This window comes from Erithacus rubecula, assembly GCF_903797595.1.
Source record: "Erithacus rubecula genome assembly, chromosome: 17".
In the NCBI taxonomy this organism is placed as follows: domain Eukaryota; kingdom Metazoa; phylum Chordata; class Aves; order Passeriformes; family Muscicapidae; genus Erithacus; species Erithacus rubecula.
In genome coordinates, this window is record NC_136669.1 from 6747068 (window position 1) to 6764758 (window position 17691).

Below are 17691 nucleotides of genomic sequence, written 5' to 3' on the forward strand. Positions count from 1 at the left end.
GCAATCACCACGTGCTTCCTATTCCCGTGCCTCAGTTTCCCCCATCCATCCCAGTGCCTCTTTCCCCATCCCGGTGCCTCAGTCTCCCTTCAGTCACTCCCGCCGCGCTGTCGCGCTCGTCTCATCCACCAGGGGGCGCTGGCGCCGCGCTGGCGCCGCCACCTTCTGGCCCCTCCCTCCCAGCCGCCGCCGCGAGCGCGCGCGCTCCAACCGCCCAATCAATCGCCGGCCCGCGGCGCTCGCGGCCGCCCCCCGGCCAATCAGCGCCGTGCGGGGCGGGGCGGTGCTGCTGCTCCCGGTTAACGGCGCCGGTGGGTGCGCGCGGGGGGGGCGGGGTCGAGCCGCGCGTCCTGTCCGTACGTGCGCGAGAGGGGCGGGGTCAGGGACGGTAGCGGCGCGTGCGCGGCGGGGCGGGGCGGGGCCCGGGGAGGCCCCGCGGCGATCCGGGATGTCGGGCCGGCTCCTGGTGACGTAGCGGGAAGGGCCGCGCCAGACCCCCGCCCGCTTCTGTTGCCTCGGCACGGCACGGGACCCCCCGCACCTCCTCCGGTTGCCCCCCGCCATGGGTAGAGCCTCGGCGGTCGGAACGGGCAAAGCGTCCGGGGCCGCCACTGGGAATGTGCCAGGCCCTGCCGCCGCGTGAGCACCGGCACCGGCAGCGTTGTCCGCGCCCGCCCCGGGCCGAGCCGTGAGTGTGGCGTCCGCCGGGCCGCCGCTGCCGCGGGAGGGAGGGAGAGGGCGGGAGCTGTGCCCGCCGGGAGGGGGGTCCTGTCTCCGGGGGCGGGAAGGGGTCTGGCGCGGTACCGGGAATGCCGCGCTCACCTCCCCGTCCTGCGGGGCTCTTTCTCCGGCAGGGCGGCGGGTGCCATGAGCAGCAGCTGCGCGTCCCCCGCCGTCGCCCGCCGCCGCCTGCAGCGCCGGGATCGATAGAGGCGGGGGCTGCGGACGCGCCATGGCCGGCAGCGGCTACACGGACCTGCGGGAGAAGCTCAAGTCCATGATGCCCTACCGGGACGGCCACAAAGGCGGCGGCGGCGGCGGGCTCCCGCGGGAGCCCCCCGAACCTCCGTACGACCGCAAGCGGCGGCACCAGGAGGACTCCGGCTCCGAGCCCAGCGACTACGAGGAGCAGAAGGAGGAGGAGGAAGCTCGGAAAGTCAAGAGCGGCATCCGCCAGCTTCGCCTTTTCAGCGCCGAGGAGTGCGCCAAGATCGAGGCGCGCATCGAGGACGTGGTGTCCCGGGCGGAGAAGGGGCTCTACAAGGAGCACACGGTGGATCGGGCGCCGCTGCGGAACAAGTATTTTTTCGGGGAAGGATACACCTACGGGTCTCAGCTGCAGCGGCGGGGCCCCGGCCAGGAGCGCCTGTACCCGCGGGGAGAGGTGGACGCCATCCCCGAGTGGGTGCACGACCTGGTGATCAGGAAGCTGGTGGAGCACCGGGTGATCCCCGAGGGCTTTGTGAACAGTGCCGTTATTAACGACTACCAGCCGGGGGGCTGCATTGTCTCCCACGTGGACCCCATCCATATCTTTGAAAGGCCCATCGTCTCCGTGTCCTTCTTCAGCGACTCGGCGCTCTGCTTCGGGTGTAAATTCCAGTTCAAGCCCATCAGGGTGTCGGAGCCCGTCCTGTTCCTGCCCGTGAAGAGGGGGAGCGTCACGGTGCTCAGGTAACTCGCCCGCGTTGCCGAGGGCCCGGTTGTGTAACGCGGATCACGAGGCGCACGGATGCGCGCCCCGACGGCGCCTCGGGCTCCGTCAGCCCGAGCTGAAAGGTTCGCTCTGCTGGAAGGGGTGCAGTGGGGATTTGGGGGGGTCCACTGTGGGTTCTCCCTCCACGGGGCTTGAGGTGAATGCCGATGGGAGCGTGGCTAACCGCCGAGTTCCTGTAAATGGTTAAAATAACACGTTGTGACACAAAATGGATCCTTTGCCCAAGAGTGGTCAGAGCGGGGCAGCTGGTAAAGGACGGGGCTCCTGGGTCTATTCTTAGCTCGGCCGGTGCCTCTGACCTGACCTTAATCGTGGAGAGGAGGTGTGAATGGCCTCGTCTTCCCAGTCCATGAACTGGGAGCGCTGAACCCTCCCCTGGCCGGTGGCGATGGGGGACCGGAGCGCAGAGCCCCGCGTGATTGTCTCTGGGAAGTGCAGCGGGTCACGGGCACAGGAAAGGACTCTGCGTGTGCTGAGGAAGAGCCCTGGAAGGTGGAATGACCTGCCCAAGGTCACGCACTTGGTCGGCAGCAAAGCTGGGATTGGCACCGGGGAACTCTTCCTTCCTAATCCCACTGCCTCCCGCCACGGGCTGGAGGGGGAGCAGACAGGTGAGGGGACAGGAAGGGCTGGAGTGCAGGGATCCTGCTGGTGTCCTGCTCGAAGCCTGGCCCCGGGGCTGCCCGTCCCTTGTGTCCCTGAAGGTCAGTGCTCCCTGCCAGGAGCAGGGATCACCAGGACTCTGCCAGCACTGCCACCAGCTGTATCCTCGTTCAGGAGGGTGGTTTTTTTCTTTTGGACTGGTGAAGGTCCAGGCCGGTTTTCCGGGCTCCCAGGCAGTAACACAATCCCTTGCTTTGGCTTGTAAATTGATCTCCGCAGGGTTCGGGAAGGAATTTTTCCCCCCACAAACACATGGCCTCCTTGACTGGTGCATCAATAATAAATGCTGAGATCTCGCGTCGCTTTTATCTCAGGAAAGCTGCACAAACATTAACTAATCCTTGCCGTACCCCAGCGTTAGGTAACTTGTGTGGATTAGCCAGGGACGAGGGAGGCTGCAGAGGGAGTTGGGAGCGGCGCTGAGGACATTTTCTCATTCTTTGGTGGTTTGACAGGGCTCGGGGGGCAGAGGTCAGGGTGATTTTGTGAAATAGGACCCAAGGGGACCCATCCTGCCCTGTGTCTGCAGAGCAAGTCCATCCCCAGGCATGGAGACTACTGCGGGTGAGGCAGTTTTTCTGCTCCCTACTTCTCTGAGATACCAGGAGGAAACTTTCTGTCCTAATTTTCCTGCTGGTGATGCGAACCCCTCTGCTGTCTTTCCTTCTCGAGCCTGGATAAGTAGTTGTCTCTGCTTTTACAGCCAGAGGCCTTGTTTTTTAAGGACAGTTAGAATTCTATCCTGCTTGGAAGCATTCTGGCAGAACTGCTAATGCCGGGTCAGCCTCAAGTCTTGCAGTCAAAGCCTCTTGAAAACTCTGGAGGAGGATCTGCAGAGGAGAATGGTTGGGAGGAAGGAGAGGTGCTTTCTCTGCTCCAGGACCAGAGAATGATATTTTTTTTATTCCAGACCCTTGGCTCTTCCTTCAAAACTGCTGGGAAGAGGTTGCTGTGTGGAATTGGAGTGAGATGTCTCCAAGGGGTGTTTGAGTTGTCCGGTGTCACTCAGGTGCTATAGTCAGTTTGTTAAGGAGGCTGAAGCAATCGTACAAACCAAATGAAGATATCTTAGATATCTTTTCCCTCCAAATCCAAGAGCTGCTTTCTGACCTACTCACTGCAGCTTGATCAAGGTCAGATGTTCTGTCTTCCAGCAAATAATAGACTTTAAAACAGGGATCATTTCAAATTTGGTACGGCAGTTAGCAGGTACTTTACACTCACTTAAGAGAGATTCTGCCAAAGTGACTGTTCTGTGTTGATAGGATCCTGGCTGGAATGAATTCCTTGCCTCACAGCAGATCTCCAGATCCTGGCTGGAATCAGTTCCTTGCCTAACAGCACATCTCCTGTTCTCCCATCTAACCCCAGCAGCCAGGAGGAGCAGGAGAGGTGCAGTCCGTGCTCAGGGGTGTGTCACCAAATCCAGCCCTTGGTCATGACTAAGTCAACTCCCCAAACTTGGCATTTTCTCCTCTGGGTAAACAGCTGCTGGAGGCAGTTTCCCTGGAGATGGGGAATGGGCACAGATAGAGGTGGCATGCCTGTAATGTCTGGGATTCAAATCCTGCTGGGTCACTGGCTGCTCCTGGCGTGCAGCCTTTCCTGGGAAGCCGCGTGTGTTCAAGGGCTGTGTGGAACTCACGAGGATCTAAAGGAAGCTCTAAAGTTGGATCCCTCTCTTTGACCCCACAGCACTCTTAGGCTGGCCCCAGATTGCCCCTGTCCTGTTGGCATAGCTAACAACTCAGTAGGGATTTTGCAGAGGGGCTTTCCCTGTTTCCCTTGATTGAGTTTGTTTGCCTGCCCTGAAGCAGGATGTGGTGTTTGCCAACACTGAACCTGCCTCAGACTCCTTGGAAAGTTTTCAGACCTCAAATGACAGGTGAGGTGGAACAAGATTCACGTGGCTGGGCTGTGCCCCTCTGCCAGAAGGCAAAGGCTGAGCCAGCCCATGAGCTGCTAATGAACCCTTCCCTCTTCCAGCAAGGCCCTTTCTCCTCTCCTTTTGCATCTGCACAGAAGATTTGCTCTTGTAGGTTTTGAGATGTAGAGGATGACCTCCTCCAGTTCCCTATTCTCCCACAGCCCTGGGAAGCAGGTGCTCCTGCAGGTTTGTCTCAGTGGCAGCCAGGCCAGGAGGAAGCAGCAGCTCAGTGTGTGATGCTGGATCCCAGTCCTGTGACCCATCAGCTCTCTGGGGAGGGCTGCTGACCTCACCACGTTTGTGGGGTTTTCTTATTTTGAAAATAATTTGGTGAGCATCAATCAATAGAAGCAGTGGGGGGAGGAGATGAAGGAATTTGTCTTTTCATCTGAGAAATGTGTGCTTTGAGAATGCTTGGGCTGGGAAAAAGTGGGGGGAGCAGAGAGTGTGTGTGGAGCCGGGATGGGGGATTCCAGGTGAATCCTGCCCTGCAGCTGCTGTTATAGGAAGCAAATCTCAGCACTGAAACTACCAGGTATGTTTTCTGAGCATTGGAAAGAATGCACCTGCAGCTGGAGGAAGGAAAGGCACAGGTAACAATTCCCAGATTCCAGGAGCTTGTGCCATAAGGGCTTCCCTCCTACAGCTGGAGAGTGCTCCAGGTCGTCTCCTGGCTGTTTGTAGTGGCAGGGGAATGCTGTGATGTGTGTCCCTCCTGTGCCTGATGGAAGCATAATCAGAGCAGGTTGGAGTTGCTGGAGGATGAACCTCCTTCCTTCCCAGCTGGAGGAATCTCTCTGCAGCTGTCTGCTCCAAAATAGCCTGATCCCTCAGAACAGGCTGGTTGTGCAGAGGAAGTTCCACGTGTGCCAGTGGTGATGAGGCAGAGATTTGTTCCAGCTTTTCTTGTTAGAGTCTGTAGAACTTCAAGGCTTCCTTTCTGGTGATGTTTGCACAAAAATATCCACTTTTATCTCTGTGTGAATCAATTCTGGCTCAGCAGCAGCTCTTCCAGATGGAAAAAGAGACTCAGGGAAGAATTAGGAGTGTGAGGTTTGACAGGTTAGGTTTGGTTTTGGGGTAGTATGTAGGAAATATCAGCACTTACCCATGTTCTTCTGGAAAGTGCTCTGGGATGGAGATGACACATTGAATGTTATAATGGGCAGGAATTTGTGATTTTTCCTTCACAGGATACTTTGGGTTTGTTCTCTGGGCAAGAAATCTGTGGGTACAGCCTTCATGTAATTATAGGTGTTTTTCTTCAGGGTCTATCCCTTCACCCATCCTCAGGGTGTGCAAGGCTGGGCAGTGGATGAGAAGTTCATGCTGCCCAAGGCAGCACAGGTATAACACAAACAAGTAATCCTTTTCTTTCATTTCTCTGCCTGTGCAGAGGCACAGCATCACTATATATGATATAGTGCAGACAGTTTTCCCACACCACTTTGGCACTGGGGGCAGGCTGGTGTGTCCCCCTTAGAGCCTCAGACTGGAGTGGTGGGGCTGTTGTTTGATGTGCATCTGGAACCACAAACTTCACTCTGTGATCTGAAAAGAGGGGTCCTGCCTGGGGAAGGAATGAAAAGGAGCATCCAGGCTGATACCTCGTGATGGAGAGTGCAGGTCTGGAACCAGACCTTTCCCTGGTGTTCAGGGTGCTGCTGAGGATGCTGAGTTGAATGCTAACGTGGGTGATATTCATGAATTCACTGGAGCTTGACGCAGAGACTCCAGGAACATAATAGAGCATCATCACCTGCCCCTTGGCATAGCACTGGTGTGTTCTGCAATGCCTGGAGCATGGTGGGCATGGACACCACCCCTGCTTTAACTGGTCAGCTCTTAGACTTTTAGCTCTCCTGGCAGAGCAGTAAATCTGTATGTGAGGAGGTGTTTCTGGGTGAGTGGGTGGGTTATCTAACCAGATAAGGAAACCCGGTCCTGTCCCCAGGGAAGCCTTGCGTGTGTGAGCTCTGTTCTCTGCTCAGGGTGTCCTGAATAACCTGCCAGCCCCTGACCCTGCCAGCAGTGGCACAGAAAAACCTTGTGGGGACACTGGGTCTGGTGATTTCTGCTTTAGGCTGGGTGTGCAGGCTTGAGCAGCCTTCACCCCAGTACCTTCCAAGGTGTTGCTGCCCTTGTTGGGTGTTTCAGGAAGCTCTGGAGATGTTCAGCTGCTCTTTCCCCCACGCTGGACTCCAGCAGGCACTCAGTGAGCTGACACTCTCCAAGCTGCAGGTAGAGGGCAGGCCCCACCGCTGGGATCTGCTGGCTCACACCCTGGAGCGATGGGATGTGCTCCCAGCACGGTTTGTGTGTCAGGGCAGGTGTGGTGGCTGCTCTCCACAGACCCACTGTGATTTCACCTGCTGTGCTGGGCACAGGAGTCCAGCTGGGAACAGAGGCTGCCGTGAGGAAATGCTCCAGCGTGTTGTGGGAAGCTGGAGCTGTCCTTAGCTGTGGCTTTTCTCCAGCCTGCTGAAAAATGTGGAGTATCTGGAGTCAAACACTCGTGCTGACAACAGCTACTGCTCGAGCCTGGGCTTTTCCTCAGCCCAGGGAGCTGTTTCACCCTCTTACAGGGAGCTTTGAGAAGTGCAGCATGGTTTGCAGGTCTGAATTTGTAGGTTACCCCATGAGTACTGAGTTAGGGCTGGTGATGTGCTTTGTGGTGGCTGAGGATGTGCCATTTGAGGTGTGTCTGTGCTCAGGGAAAGGGGGTGAGAGGCTCAGCTCTCACTGCACTGCTCTGTGACTGAAAAACCTCCTGGATCTGTTACATATTTGGGCTGGATGTACTGCACATCTGAGCTGTGGCAGATGCCTTTTATCATAGGTATATTTGAGATGATGCTTTGGAGGAATGTTCTCATTTTTTCCCCCTGTTGCTTTCTAATTTCTTCATAAATTAATAGTCTGAATCTACATTGCTACATGTTTTATTTCACAGTGCTGGAGCAGGTGGCAGTTTCCTCTGGGATATGCTGAAAAACTGAATCATGAAACTCCCCAAAACCCCCTGCCTGTTCTCATTCTTTCCCTATATTTATTCCTTCCTGTAAGTCTAGCTCCTGTGTGCCTGAGGGGTGATATTTGGAGATGGAATTCCTGGTGGAAGTTAGGAAATACTAGCCAAACTGAGTTGTTGAAGCTGAAAACCACTTTCTGCTTCTGCCTGGCTCTCCCTGATGGTGGCTTTTTGTTTCTGTTGTCAGCGGGTATGCGGCCGACGAAATCACACACTGCATTCGACCACAGGACATCAAGGAGAGAAGAGCTGTCATCATCCTCAGAAAGTAAGTGTTGAAGCCCTCCAGACAGCAAGATAAACGTGGATGTGGAGTCATGATAGTTAAACACTTGAAAACTGCCGTGCTTGTTAATTTGCTGGCTTGATTTACACCTTGATTAGGTGTCACTTTGATGGGAGCTCGTGTCTTGCTGTACCTGGCAGTGGAGGTGGCTGGAACCTGCTCCTGCAGGGTTCATCACTTCTTGGCTCTGTGCAGCAGCACTTCATTGTCATGTCAGGGATTGCAAGCCCTTCTGGTGCCCAAACTGGGTTTCCAAGGCTCCAAACACATGGGATATCAAACTTTCTTGTTTTGGGCTGTATATTTAGATATCTGGTTATGTGATACCAACATGTGTGAGTTACCTGGATGATCTTTTGGAGCTGAGGCTCGTGATGAGGAATGTCCTGTGAAGCAGAGAACATTTTCTTGGTATCACGGCATTTGTTTCCTGGGGTGAGAGGAAGACACTTGCTTTGGAGGGAAACATGTAGAGTTCAATGTTCCTTACAGAGCTTGTCCTTCAAGTCTGTGTTGGGAAGCCAAGCTCCTTAAGCTATTTTAGAAAGGGGCTTCCTGTTCTAGAAGAGCACTCTTGGTGGCATTTCATCAATCAGTGCTTGTTCCTAAAGCTTTTAAGAAAATAGAGACAAAGTAAACTAACCACACCCCAAAGTCCCTTGGTAAAACTTTCTTTTCTGCCTAGAAATGTCCTCTCTCCTCAGTTCCTTCTAGGAGACCCAAAAATGTGACAGCCACACATTGACCCCTGCTATCTGTGCCTTGGAAGGTGTTAGCAGTAATTCTGCTGTCAAGAAGCATCTTTGTAAATGAAAATACACAACTTTAAGTCCTATAAACCCAGCCAAAAACGTGGGCATTGGTGGTTGTGGCCCAGGCTGGCATAAGGCTCTCAGGCAAGCGGTCTGGATTCAGACTGGATGAGCTTTTGGATGGCTTAGTTGGTTTCAAAACAAGTCTGGCAACATTATGAGGATATGGCTCAAAGCCAGTGGAGTGGAGTTGGACATCTGGTTAGAGAAACCCATGGAATGAAGGCAGGAAAAACAGCAGCCCTGAGGCATTAGCCAAGCAAAATCAGCCCAGACCCAGGGAGGCAGGATGAGATGTGGCAGGAGATAGAGTGGGATGAAAGGCAGGCTGTAGCCAAACCACCCCACAGCTGGGTATGGCCACGTGGGGTTTGGGGAGAGATAAGAACTTACAGCTGTCGTGTTCATGGTGTTGGAGCAGCCAGGGGAAGGCAGTACAAGTGCTGACAAGGAGGCATCTCCAAGTCTTGTAGCTGCTTTGGTTGGGCTTTGGGAAAGAAAAGCTGCTCAATCCTAGGTTGTGGAGCAGTTCCCTGGAAAAGACAGGCTCAGATAAATAAGCTGCAGCTGCCCAAACTGGTGCAGATATTGAATGTACCTGTTTAAACTGGCCCTGCTTTCTCCAGCCTGGGTCAGCTGAGTCTGTTGGATTGTTTCAGTCAAGCCTGGCTGCCCTGAAAATGCATCTGGGCAAGGAGGACCTCAAACCTCACCTCATTCCAACCCCTGCCATGGGCAAGGACACCTTCCACTAGATCAGGTTGCCCAGAGCCCTGTTCAGTTTGTGCTTCTCTGGGCAGCCTGTGCCAGTGCTTCACTGCTCTCTGAGTAAAGGATTTCTTTCTAATATCTAATTTAAATCTTCCCTCTTTTAGTTTAAAACTCTTTCCTCTTGTCATATGACATCTCCCCATGTAAAAAGTTGCTCCCTGTGTTTTTTATAAGCCCCCTTAAAGTCCTGGGAGGAGCAGTGATGTCTCCCAGTTGTACCCAGCTGACCTGATGGGTTTCTGCTGAAGGGACAGAGCCTGTACTCTGCTGGCTTTGTTTGCTCATCCACCCTGATTTTTAGGGCTTGATTTGCTTCATGTCAGAGCAGAAGTGTCTCTGCCCATCAGACAGGCCAGATAAAACCACACCAGGATTTTTCTCTAGAGTAAAGCCTCTGGTAATTATTTCTGTGTAGCCTCCACAGCTGTGGTGAATCCTTGGCAATGTTTGCCAAAGGCTGTGCTGTGATTGCTGCCAAATAGAGCTTATTAATTGCTGCTTATCTCTGGCCAGGGAGGCCACCTCCCTGTGTCTCCTGTGTGTCCCTGTGCTATGGATCATGGCACCAATGCCATTCCTGATCCCTGGATCCCCAGGATCATGCCACTTTGCCTGGAACAGGGTGTTGTGCAACCAGGAAAACAGCTGCTTCCGCTGCTGGCCCGTGAGCTCGAGAGGCTCAGGAGCAGCCAGCTGCTCATAAAACTCCTCTTCCTCTTTTTCATGGTGAGGATCAGCCCTGAGCTTTCCTGATCAGTTGGATCATCCCAGTTGGAGCTGGGATATTCAGGTCTGAATTCTGCCAGAGCCTGCTGGGTCACAGACATTAGAGCCTGGCTCTGCTCTTGCCTCTGCTCCGAGCGTGTTTTCGCTGACAGCAGCAGGAGGACAAAGCTGTGGGAGCTGGAGGAGCAGTGGGGTTTTGCAGGATTCTCCAGAGCAGCGTGGTTACCAAGCAGGTCATAAACACTCCAGTACTCCGTGTTTGCTGTGTGTTGGATCACAGGGCTGCCAGGAGCCAGCAGGGTTTGGAAGTGCTTTGAGCCAGAGGAGGGGAGGAATGGTGCTCTCAATTTAGGAGATGCTGGGAGAGGTAACGTGGGAGCTGGGTGTAGAAATGAGACCTATTGAACCAGGTCTTGAAAGCAATTTTAGAAGCTTTTTCTGCCATTCTGTTTTCACTCTCATAGAGTTTGTCTATTTAAGTTAGGTAGGTCCACTGTTCTCCATTTTAATGTCACCTCTCCTTGTACCTGGCCAGAGGGATCATGGCTGGTGTTCCCTTGCAGTGTATCGGGGGGTTGGTTGGTTTGAATTGCAGCCCCACAGTTGCTGTTGTATTTGAGAGGTATTTAAATCACCTCACTTGTTTCTTGGTGTTCAGGCTGGACTGGGTCCAGCCCTGGAGCTGAGAACAACTCAGGATGGCAGCGTGGACCAGCACAGGCTCCAGCCTGGCAGCTGCCTGTGGAAGTGTTCCTTGTTTCTGGCATGCTAGGCAAACTCAGGCTGCCATGCCCAGCTTTGCCTGTGCCAGGCTGCCAACACCCTGATTAGCTGAAGAGGCTCTCCCTGATGGCAGAGAGAAGCTTGGCAGCTGGATGTGCTTCCTAATGGAAGTTTAGATTGGGATTCTCCTGTGGAAATCTCCCTCAGGAGCTAAAAGTTCAGCACTGGAGAGCAAGCAGTGATTCTCCCCTTTCATTTTTCCTCCTCCACCTGTGCATGGCTACAGTCCTGTGACAGTTCTTTGGGATGAGCTGTGCTTGCTCTCCAGCACAGCTTGAGTGTGTGTAAAGCTGCTGGAAGGCATGTGGTGCAGCTTCTGTTTGCTACACCTCCTCCTGACTCGTACTTCAGCTCTTTGCAACTCTTAGTCAAGAGCTGAGGAACACCTGACCCCTGGAGATCCGTGGGCAGGAGGGAGTTTCCAGGTGGAAGCAGTTATTACTGTTGCAGGTGATGATGCTTTTGCAGGGTATCTCCCACCCAGGTGGCTTAACTGGAGCTGTGAGTTATTGCCAAGTGATTTCATGGGATTTCTCCAGCACCTCTGCTCCTTATCCCAGGGCTGGGGTTGCAGTGAGCCCAGCACCTTTTCATTCACCTTATGACTGTGTCCCTGAGCCAAGGCAGGATAAAAAGGAATGGCTTCAAACTGACAGAAAGTATGTTTAAATTAGATATAAGGAAAAAATGCTTTCTTGTGAGGGTACTGAGACCTGGCACAGGTTGTCCAGAGAAGTTGTGGCTGCCCCATCACTGAAAGGCCACAGTGAATAGGGCTTGGAACAATCTGATCTCGTGGAAGGTGTTCCTGCCTGTGGCAGGAGGTTGAAAATGAGATGATCTTCAAGGTCCCTTTCAATTCAAACCATTCTGTGATTCTCTGAGGCTTCTGGTACCACAAAGCTGCAGCTTGTTGTGATGTGGAGTGTGCTATTCCTGCCTCTCCTCCCGAGCTCTGTGTTTGGGGTGAAGGGGTTTGCTGTGACACTGGTGATTCTGTAGAAACTCCTTGCAAATTCTCTTCTCTTTAAATATTTGCAGAACAAGACTAGATGCACCTCGATTGGAAACAAAATCCCTGAGTAGCTCTGTGTTGCCACCAGGTTATAACTCTGACCGCCTGTCAGGAAGCAACCGGGACCAGATCCTGAAACCAAAGCGGTCCCATCGCAAAGCAGATCCTGATGCTGCCCACAGGTAGGCTCATCTCTCCTAAGAGCAATGTTTGACATGATGTCTGTGAATCAGTGCATAGCTGAGATCCCTGGACTCTGAACATAATTAAAGCCATTTTGATTTGCACCTGCCAGGTGCTTTCTGCAATGCCCAGATCTGTTTTATCAGAACGAGCTCTTTATGTGTTCCTCCCAGACTTGTGGAGGCTGAGCTCTGGCTGTAAGCAGCTTACATTGTTTATCCTGTGAGTGGCATAATGAAGAAGCAATAGATTTGGCTGGCTTTTGATAATGCAGTCGTTCAGAACAATAGTTTCCCTGCAGCTAATCATTTCTGACCTCTATTGCCAAGCAACCTGTGCAGCTGCGTTAAACTATATTATGAAAGCAGTCCTGGGAGGGAGTGTGAGGGTTTGCTATCTGGGAAAGGTTAAGGACTTCTTGGGAAGCTTTTCAGGCCTGTTTTGATTCCAGAGCTGCGTGTGTGTATTTTTGTGTGAGAAACCAGACTGTGTGGATGTTTAAGCCTGACCTTCAGGGAAGCTCCTTGCTGAGGTTTCAGACAAGCTTGAGCTCTGCATCAAGGCTTCCCTTAAACACCTTGGTGTGAGCACACTGATGGCTGTGAGTGATAGCCAGTCTGCCAGCTGTCCTGCATATCCCAATTCCAAATCTTCCTGAGGATCCAGATGGCATTCTGTGCACAATGGGTACAACCCAAAAGTTGATTTGGTGGCAGGGCTTGGGTGCCGTGCGCTCCCAGCCCTGTTGGAACCTGTCCTGGAGGGAGGAGGGTGTGGGGATGGTTTGTTTGTGAGCAGTGTTCATTCACCTGGACACAGGCTGGAAGGTGGATGAAGATCTGAGGCTGGGCTGCAGCTGCAGCTTCCCTGGGAGCACGCAGAGGGCCGGTGTCCGATGAGAGGAGCGATCATGCAGGACAAATGTGCGCATCCGTCAGAGCTGTTTTTCAGCCTGGTGTGACCTTATCAGGCTGTGGGGGATGGCTTGCATAGGCTCCTGCAGCAGATGGGTGTGAAAAACATGTTTTTCTCTGGCCTCAGAGACTCCAGTATAACAGGTAATTCTCATAGATATCGTGGTGGGATCTCTCAGGAACCACTTGGATAAAGTAAGTGGTGTGTGCAGCCCACCAACCCAGTCCTGCTGGAAAGTGATCAGAGGCAGCTCTGCAGAAATAACAATTGCACTGTGCTAGTATTTGAGAGAACAAAGGATTTTGGAGCTGTGGTCATCCTGCACCATAAGGAGCTCAGCTCTGTGCTCTGAATTCTGCTGCAGTAGAGACAGACCACTCTGCTCAAGGGATTTTTCTTGAGGCCACGAGCTGCAAGTTAAAAAAATAGAGGTGACTGGAAGTGTTCCTGATAGAGGTAAAGGCCAAAGCTTGCCTTGGGAAGGGAAAGAGCTGGCCCATCACAGCAAAGTTCTCAGCTCCCCTTGGGAGGTACAACGTGGTGATCTGTTCCTGCTGTGCCAAGTACCCAGTGCTGGGAAAGCAGGAGGAAAACAGGCAGAGCTATCAGGGCAGGTAACATCAGGAGGAACATGGTGGTGTGCTCTCACTGCTGTGCTCTCCCTCTCCACAGGCCACGGATCCTAGAAATGGATAAGGAGGAGAACAGGCGCTCAGTCCTCTTACCAAAACATAGGAGAAGGAGCAACTTCAGCTCTGAGAACTATTGGCGAAGGTCTTACGAGTACACAGAGGACTGTGACGAGGAAGAGGAGGATGGCAGCCCTGCCAGGAAAGTCAAAATGAGGCGGCACTGAGGATTGCACTTCCCAGGCTCGTGGAGCTGATGAGATTGGCCTCCAGTCTGTGAAAACTTTCTCCTCCCTCTGGCTATCTTCCATCTCGCTTCAGTTTTGGTTTTTCCTTTCAGGCTGAAGAGTAAACAGGAAGGATTTGGTTTTATGAATGGAGGAATGCTGAGACATACGTGAGGATGGAATATGCCCAGTGCACATGATGTCCTGAGTCATGGGTCAAATGGGCATCTCTCCCTTAGGAAGCAGATAAAGTTATGCCAGGTTGTCTGTTGGGATTTCTTTTGAAAACACCAAAAAGTTTAACTGTTTCAAGAATTGTAATTTTGTTTTGGATTTTGGTTTTGTTTTTTTTTTTTTTTTCCTTTTTTTTTTTTTTTTTTTTTTTTTTTTTTTTTTTTTTTTTTTTTTTTTTTTTTGCTTTAACACTTTTCCTTTCCAGATGTTCTAAATATGATGTTTGACCCCAGGAACTGAAATTCCATGGTGGGCTTATATTCCTTCTTTCCCCAAAGGGCTCCTTGGTCTTTTCTTACCTGGTGGTTTTTGGCTCTGTTTGAAGGGTGCCCTGCAGTAACTGGAAGTTTGAATCTTTGCAGATCCCTCTTGCTGCGATCGATTTCAAAGGGTTTAGGACATTTCTGTTGCACTTTAGTGTTTTAAATGCCGTAGGTTTCCTTTCCAGACCCTTTTCCCAAGCCAGCATGGGCTCGCAGCCCTGTGTCCCTGCACTGCCCTCTCCAAGAAGAATGTACTAGAGCTCTGGTTTCTCAGTGCTGGTCTGACTGGGGCTGTGCTGTGGTTGAGGAGGAAGGAAACTGGCCCAGCATCTTCCTGAGATCCATATTGGAATCTCAGGGCTGCCAAGTGAGAGATCACACTGAGCACGTGCTGCTTCCCAGAGCTGGGGATAGCAAAGAGGAGTAGGAGACGCTGTGCTTGTGAGGGCTCGTGCCTTGGGACCCCTGAGAAGAGCCCTTCTCCACTGCCCCTTCAGGTGGAGAGAGCTGAGTTGGTGCAGCATTCCTGGCACAATGCCCCATCCCAAGGGACTGGCTGCACTCTCTGGAGCAGGAACAGGAGCTGCTGTGGCCTAGGGGGAGCTGAGCAGCTCTGTCCCCTCCGAGGCTGGCTCTGGGAGCAGGGACACTGCAGGGCTTGAGTTTGGTCCCAGTTCAGTGCATCCAGCACTGAAGTTGCCTGTTTTCTCCTGGCTTATTCCTGCCTGTGTTCCTGGGGTAGGGAGTTTTCTGGATACTCCAGGAAATGCTGAGAAGAATCAGGCATTCAGCCCTGTGGAGTTGTTAGAGTATCTGCCATCATCATCCTCTTCTCCCACCTGGTTTGCATTAGCCCAGACCAAAACCTTGGTGTTTGAAAAGTTTGGGGCCCAACGCCATATTTAGAGCTGTACTTTTAAAGAAAACTTCCTCCAGTTGATTCTTTGAACCCAAGTGTTGGCAGTTGTAAGGAGTAGTCTTATTTTTAAATTTTTACTGCTTTGCCCTCCTTCCAGTTGTAGTTTTTCTTAGTGTTGTGTCCCCCACACACTTCATGGTCTGCACGCTTGGCAATAAAAAGATGTAATATATTTTGAAACCTGTTTGCTGCTGTCTTGGGGGGGGCTCCTGGTTTAAAGCAACCACCCAGGCATTGTTCCCTGCAGCACTGATCGAGGACATTTGCTGACATCTGGGTCCCACTGTCCTTTCCCTTCCCTGCTGATTTTTCACCTGGTGTTGGGGTTTTGCTTAGGCTGGATCTTGTCACATGAGCTCAGTGGATGTTGCCATCACCTTCAGCACAGTGCTGGCCTGTGGGGGTGTTGGTGAAGTCCCCAGTGCCTGGCTCTGATGATCTGGTTTTCCTGGTGAGTGCCCCCACTGGCTCCGTGCTGAGGCACAGCCTCTGAAGGAACATGTCTTGTCAGTCCAGAGATCCAAACATTTGTGCTTCTGCTGCTTGTAAAACCTTGAAAATGCTGTTTTCAGACCACACGTAGCATTTGAAGCGATGTTCCTCACCCTCCCAGCTTTCTGCTGTTAATCCAGGCCAGCTCTTGGCTACAAACCCCCTGTTTTGGAAAGCTTGGCATTCCCCTGATAGCAGAAGCGCACGCAGGGAGCAGAGATCCCTTCTCCTCCTGATGGCTTTGTCTTTCTGGATCCATCCCTGTGCCTGTCATGCTGCCAGGCTCTGCTGTGGGTGCAGACAGTGACAGAGGTCACTGCCAGAGGTCTCAGCTCTCCCCTCTCCCTTTCTGGCTCACAGTTTTATCCCTACCTCTTCAATATGGATACTCTACCCTGGTGTCAACTCAAAATGAACCTGGAGCAGCTGGCCTTTCCACAGCTGCTTCCCAGAGCAGGACTTTCATGGGCTGAGGTGCTGGCTCTGTCTCTGGACATCCTGAGGACCTCTAGCCTGGTCCCAGCCATCACCTCATCCCAGTCCTTGTGCAGGCTGTACGTGTGCAAGTTTCCTTTCCCAGCTTGTTCTGGTATTCCTGCATGTCCTGCTCAGGAGTTTTCCCCTCCTTCCCTCTTCCCATCCAGGCTGTGGGTCAGAGCTGGCAGCCATGGCTGGGGGGACAGGAGGAGCTTCTCTCCAGCCACGATCTGCTCTTGGTTTTTAACCTGACTTGGGTCTTGACACCTTGGAGAGAGAGGGAGCAGGATGCAGGTGGGCAGAACCCGCAGCATCCCTCAGGAGAGGAGTCCCAGCGTGCAGGCAGGGCCATCTTCCCACTTGTACAGACATTTTCTATAGACACGGATGTATATGTGTAGATAACATGGTTTTTTAACTCTTTTTGCACTGAACAACATCAGAGTGAAACCTGGATTCGAAACTAGAAGACATTTTTCACACGGGTCCAGAGGTCTGGATCCTTCCTGTAACCTGTCTGGTTGGAACTGTGGCTCGGAATTCCTGCTTTTCTCTGTTGGGCTGCACACAGGCATCAGGTCAGGCTGGTGGCATGGGGCTGGTGCTGAGCAGGGAGTGGGGTGAGCTCCAGCTTGGAGGCAAAACTTGTCCCATCTGCCCCCCAAGCCAGGCTCACGCCCAGCCCTGGCCCCCTTGGCTTTGTCGTGTGTCTGATCTGGTTGTGTGTGATCCAACCTCTCCATCCACCCACAGCGTGTCCGTGCTCAGCCCCAAACTGGAGCTGCATCCAGTGTGACAATCCACGTGCCCAGACCCACAGCCCAGACCAGGAGAACTGTCTTTCCTAAGGAAGGGGGAGGAAGGTGGGGTTCATCCCTGCTTTTCTGCAGAAAGCAGGAGGAATTGGGGTTTTGTTACTGTTAGCCGTATCTCAAGAAGAGTCAGTGGTGGAATTATCCAAGCCCATGGATCAAAACAACTGCCAGGCTTTGAGGAGGGCTGGGGGGGGCTGGGGTCTAGACCCCCACCAGCAGCAAAGAGTTTTTTACCTGCCAAAAGTGTTCACTTTCCCTGTTGGGAGGAGAAACATTCGGCTGAGAAATGTCTCTGCTCCTTCCCCTGCCCACACTTAGAAGTTCTGGCTGACTTTAATTTTTGTTTTTTAAAAGATTCTAATTTTTTTTTTTGTTACCAATAAAAATAAAAATTAAAAAAAAAATAAAAAAGAAAGTGGCAATATTTTTTTCTGTAAGCTTTTCTTAGGAAAAAGCGTGGTTTGTAACAAAGTTGTACAGTTCTGAAGTTTGAGATACGAGAAGTACTGTGTGAAACGCTGTAAATGGGGCAGAGATTATTTTATGTACAGTCTGACGTGGGGGGAATCTTTTAATTCCAGTTGGTTCTTAGGAAGAATTTGGTTCTTCACTGTCAGGGTTTGGAATTTCATGGTTTCATTATTTTTTTTTTTCCTTGTATAGATTGCTACATTAATTGAATAAAAGCAGAAAGCATCACTTGGCCTGGCTGTGTGGTGGTTCTGGGGGCCAGGATGTACCTGGATTCTTCCTGCAGGAGTGAGGTGGTTGGGAGCAAGGAACTGGTTCTAAATAAAGGGATTCAC

General features: G+C 52.3%; 1 protein-coding gene across 1 annotated transcript; it reads left to right on the forward strand.

Annotated features, from left to right (window-relative positions):
• Positions 1-424: 424 nt before the first annotated feature.
• On the forward strand, positions 425-17584 carry ALKBH5 (alkB homolog 5, RNA demethylase). The gene is made up of 5 exons (XM_079321239.1): positions 425-688; positions 855-1674; positions 7526-7606; positions 11758-11913; positions 13502-17584. The coding sequence occupies exons 2-5, from the start codon at positions 953-955 to the stop codon at positions 13683-13685; spliced, it is 1143 nt and encodes a 380-aa protein (XP_079177365.1). The 5' UTR covers positions 425-688; positions 855-952; the 3' UTR covers positions 13686-17584.
• The last annotated feature ends 107 nt before the right edge of the window (positions 17585-17691 follow it).

Coding starts and splice junctions, on each gene's coding strand:
- ALKBH5 (XM_079321239.1), top strand. CDS start 953: ATGGCCGGCAGCGGCTACACGGACCTGCGGGAGAAGCTCAAGTCCATG. Junction 1,675..7,525: donor GGGAGCGTCACGGTGCTCAG/GTAACTCGCCCG, acceptor TTCTGTTGTCAG/CGGGTATGCGGCCGACGAAA. Junction 11,914..13,501: donor GATCCTGATGCTGCCCACAG/GTAGGCTCATCT, acceptor CCCTCTCCACAG/GCCACGGATCCTAGAAATGG.